Raw genomic sequence first — 4523 nt, forward strand, 5'->3', positions numbered from 1 at the left:
TAAACAATTTATAAATTTTTATTTTTTATTTAATTTACTGATTACCTACTAAAAAATATTTGGTTGTTATATTTCTCAAATGTAGCAAATTTACATATTCTTGTAAAAATTTCAGTGTCTGAGAAGTCTTAATACAGTGTGAAGTTACTGTTTCTATTTACAATTACAGGTGGAAAATTGTGAAGTAGTTTCATCAAATGGATAATACAAAATTATATATTACAAAGTAGTATTTTATTACATTTCATTCATATTCCATACATAGTTCAAAATAAATCAGAGATGAATAACAGTAAACAATTTCTGAAATATTTACCTTTCATGTGAATTAATGAAACTTGCTATCGAACTTACGAGTACTAAGTAACTAATATTGTATTTTATAATATTGGTTATGTAGTAAACGAAATAAGGTTAAATGAGCACGACGAACGTACGTTATCCAAAGTTAAAGAAAAACCAAAAAGTTAGTCTAAAATAAAATAATAATATGAAAAACCAATTTAAAAAGAAATACCACTGCCACTGCAAAACGGAGATTCGGCAGCACCATCTTCAAGTCCACTCAAGATTTCTTGCTTTCCAACGTCACTGTCACCCACCAACAGAAATTTGAGGAGGTAATCGTATTGTTTTTCTTGACGAGACTTTGCTGTACTGGCCTCACCTGCAGCCATAATATCCCTGTATTACAAACCCTAAGCATACTGCAAGCAAACCTATAAGCACTGATCGCCCCTTTAACGTTTTTTGTATTTAGGATCCGTGGACGGACAAACTTTTTTAATGAATCTTTTTTGTAAATCAAACCATACTGCACTTAATATCAACTTCCTTTTGCATGTTGACGACGCTTCCTTGTAGCGTTTTTTCGTCGACGGTTTTTCTACCTTTAAGTAAAATCATAACAAAATAAGAATGAAATCCATTTTCACTATTTTGTCTGCCTGTGTTTAATTGCCTGCTTGAGGTGTCTGCTGTCAAATTTTTCGAAGGTCAAGTACACTGAGGTGCATCGATCTTTGCCGAATCCCTAGAACTAACACAAATGCATAGCGGCAGTGGTTCTATGTGAAATGGCATACGATAGCGAATGACTTTTCATATAGATCGTACACCATTTGTCATTATCGAATCGTATACCATTTCACATAGGATCACTGTCGCTTGCGTTTGTTTAGTTCTAGGGAATCGGCAAAAATCGATGCATCTCAGTATACATTTGACGAATAACTGACCATTGTTAAGGCAGTTATAAAATGAACGATTGATGCAAAAAAATTATAAGATACATTTTCATATGACGTAATATTTAATTTCATTTAAGTTTATAATACTTACAATTTTTTGGCTGTGGCAATTTTTATTATATTTTAGTATATAAAGTATTTTTGTCAACAAAGAAATCAAATTTTAGTTATTTTGTTTTTAAAATTTCATAGATTTCGAAATGTAGTTGTAAAATATCAAATTCACTATTGCAAAATAAAATAAACATTGCATTTCGTTGTCAACCAATTAAAATTTAAGCAAAAGTAAAATGAAAATTTAGAACATGAAATAAGTTTTATGATCATTTTTTAAATGGTGTTTTATTTATTTATTATGTACAGTCAAATTATCTTCCCTAGGATACAATAAATATCATTGGTTAAGTTGATTTATGTATTATTTTTCCTCCATCTAGGAAAGTACCTTGTGTGTGTGTGTGTGTGTGTGTATTTATATATATGTAAACACACAATGATGATCTGATACAAATATAATATTATGAATAAATATATATTAAATTATCATTTGAATTGAAGTCATAAAAGAGAATCTTTTTCATCTTTTCTTCTTCTTTTTTTTAAGTGAATACATATAAACGTGTAAAGAAAACTATATAATGCTCTACTTTTTCTGTTTAGATTTTCACAGATAATTTATGCAACTTTATAAACTTTATTTTTTAACTATTTGAATAACATCTTCATCATGCATAACATGTTGTAGTCCTACTCGTTGAGGTGAATACTTGGTACTTGTTCCCTGAAAAATGTCCATTATTAAAACACAACAATTTTAAAATATTGTCAATAAAATTTTCTTTTCGTTTCTTTAAACATTTTACAGTAAATTTCATTTCACTAAATTTTTAGATTTTCACAGATAATTTATGCAACTTTATAAACTTTATTTTTTAACTATTTGAATAACATCTTCATCATGCATAACATGTTGTAGTCCTACTCGTTGAGGTGAATACTTGGTACTTGTTCCCTGAAAAATGTCCATTATTAAAACACAACAATTTTAAAATATTGTCAATAAAATTTTCTTTTCGTTTCTTTAAACATTTTACAGTAAATTTCATTTAAATAAATTATCTTTTTCATTTTCAATTATTAATTTTTATATTAGGTTTGGTCTTATTTTGTTTTTAACTATGTTGTGTGAAAAAATAAAAAATAGAGAATTCAATTATTGAATTAAAGTCGACTGATTATTAGTTAAGTGTTTTGAATTGAATTTTGTATGTAATCTGTAAAAATGTATGCTTTCTAGAATACTATAATATTCTACGTTTTTTTTTCTGTTATTATTTTTGTAGGCATCAATATATAATATTTGTTTTATTCAAATAAAAAGAATTTTGAATTTATATTGAAATATTTTAACACATTCACTATTCCGTGCATCATATGTGACGTACAGTCTTCGTTTTTGTTATATCCATGCATAACATTTGTTACAAACGTACAGTCAGTGTTAAATGAATTTTATTTAAGACATATGTGAAATAAAACTGATATAATAGAAAAAAAACCTTGTTTATTTATCATTTATCGGTCAACTACTCACATCTTTCTTTTATTCGCATTTTGTTTTAGTTGGGAACAAAAATTAAGAAACAACATTATACTTCTTCATAGCACTTCTTCAGATGCAATTCTTAGAAAAAACTAACTTGTTAGATTAGATGGCCGTGCATCACGACTGATTGCTATTATAAAAATGAAGAAAGCATGACGATATATTGCATAAACAATGTGAAAAGACGGATCTTTAGACTGAGTAAACGAGGACGTACGAGTAAAAACTACGCTAAAGGCCTGGACAGTGAACGTGTTAAACAGTAAATGTAAAAATAAAGACCAAGAATATTGAAAAAATCTTGCTATACAATGAAAATGATTCTTACCCAAACAAGAGCATATTTAAATTGTTGAGCAAGTGTGCGATGAATAGCATGACACACGTGTTCCACAGTAACACCTTTCCTTAATATTAAACCATCTTCAAAATCAGGTGGTTGTCCAGGTTTTTTTGTATAAACTCTTATTAAAGATAAATATTCCCATAATGTTTCAAGTAAGAAATCCAAATTCAATTTCATATTACAACTGTAAGAAATATGTGAAGTACTTTGTAATAATTATTTCATAATTTTTAGTTTAAACATGTAAATATTTGTGAACTTTTTTTATAAAAACAACCTTTTCATACAATATCTAAGAATACACAAATTTTACCTAACTACTACACTGTTAGGTTGTCTAGCAATTCTATCCACTTCTTCTATTGATATCTGATCTATTTTGTTATGTACATAAAGACATGGCAAATATACTCTATTGGCATTAATCACATCAATTAACTCATCTGCACTGCAATCTTCACGAAACAAAACTTCTGCATTGAAAATCTTATATTCATGCAAAATCATTTGAACTAATTTCTCATCTACTTTTGTTAATGGACATGTTGAGTTAAATGCCAGTCCACCTCCCTTTTTTACTTTAAAATATATGTTTGGTTTTTTCTTATTAAGTCGTATGCCAACAGATTCTAATTCTTTTTCTAAAAGTTGTCTTTGTACATCTTGTTTAGTAGCATCTAACATCATAAGAACTAGGTCTGCTGTTCTTGCAACAGCTATCACTTGTCTGCCTCTTCCTTTACCCTTAAATATTTGTCAACAAATATAAAAACTTGATAAATTATCTATTATATTTAACATAAATTTTATAATATGTTAATTGAAACTTAATATACCTGTGCAGCACCTTCAATTATTCCAGGAAGATCAAGAAGCTGAATATTAGCTCCTTTATATTCAATAACACCAGGTATACAAGTTAAAGTAGTAAATTCATAAGATGCTGCTTCAGATTCTGTATGTGTTAATGTACTTAACAAAGTGGACTTTCCTACAGAAGGAAAACCTATTAAAGCTACTCTTGCATCTCCTGACTTTAATACATCAAATCCTTCTCCTTTTTCTGATTTCTTTAGTGGTTCTAAAAGTTGTGATCTATATTTTGCAAGTTTTGCTTTTAATAATCCTAAATGATATTCAGTAGCTAAAAATAAAATCCAATAATTAAGTTAATTGAGATAACATATCAACAAAATCTACTAATAACATACATTTTTTATCATTTATTTTCTTATAAATGATTAGTAATGAGAAACATTTAACATTACTAAACAATGAGAAATATTTAACATTTTATATGTAATATATATAGTTTTACATG

The 4523-nt window shown here is 27.7% G+C and overlaps 2 protein-coding genes across 2 annotated transcripts in view; both read right to left on the reverse strand.

Annotated features, from left to right (window-relative positions):
- Positions 1 to 948, reverse strand: part of LOC108572032 (ras-related protein Rab-40B) — a 3819-nt gene extending 2871 nt beyond the window's left edge. Inside the window, exon 1 of the mRNA XM_017934213.1 lies at positions 518 to 948. Within this exon, the coding sequence (XP_017789702.1) occupies positions 518 to 677 (160 nt within the window). The 5' untranslated portion in view covers positions 678 to 948. The remainder of the gene's footprint in view (positions 1 to 517) is intronic.
- A 1227-nt stretch (positions 949 to 2175) lies between these two features.
- The window catches only part of LOC108572023 (developmentally-regulated GTP-binding protein 2), a 2715-nt gene continuing 367 nt past the window's right edge, over positions 2176 to 4523 (reverse strand). The window contains exons 2-5 of the mRNA XM_017934204.1: positions 4039 to 4346; positions 3516 to 3946; positions 3185 to 3386; positions 2176 to 2262 (exon numbers count right to left, since the gene is read on the reverse strand). Of these exons, the coding sequence (XP_017789693.1) occupies positions 2176 to 2262; positions 3185 to 3386; positions 3516 to 3946; positions 4039 to 4346 (1028 nt within the window). The remainder of the gene's footprint in view (positions 2263 to 3184; positions 3387 to 3515; positions 3947 to 4038; positions 4347 to 4523) is intronic.

This window comes from Habropoda laboriosa, unplaced genomic scaffold, assembly GCF_001263275.1.
Source record: "Habropoda laboriosa isolate 0110345459 unplaced genomic scaffold, ASM126327v1 scaffold67, whole genome shotgun sequence".
NCBI lineage: Eukaryota > Metazoa > Arthropoda > Insecta > Hymenoptera > Apidae > Habropoda > Habropoda laboriosa.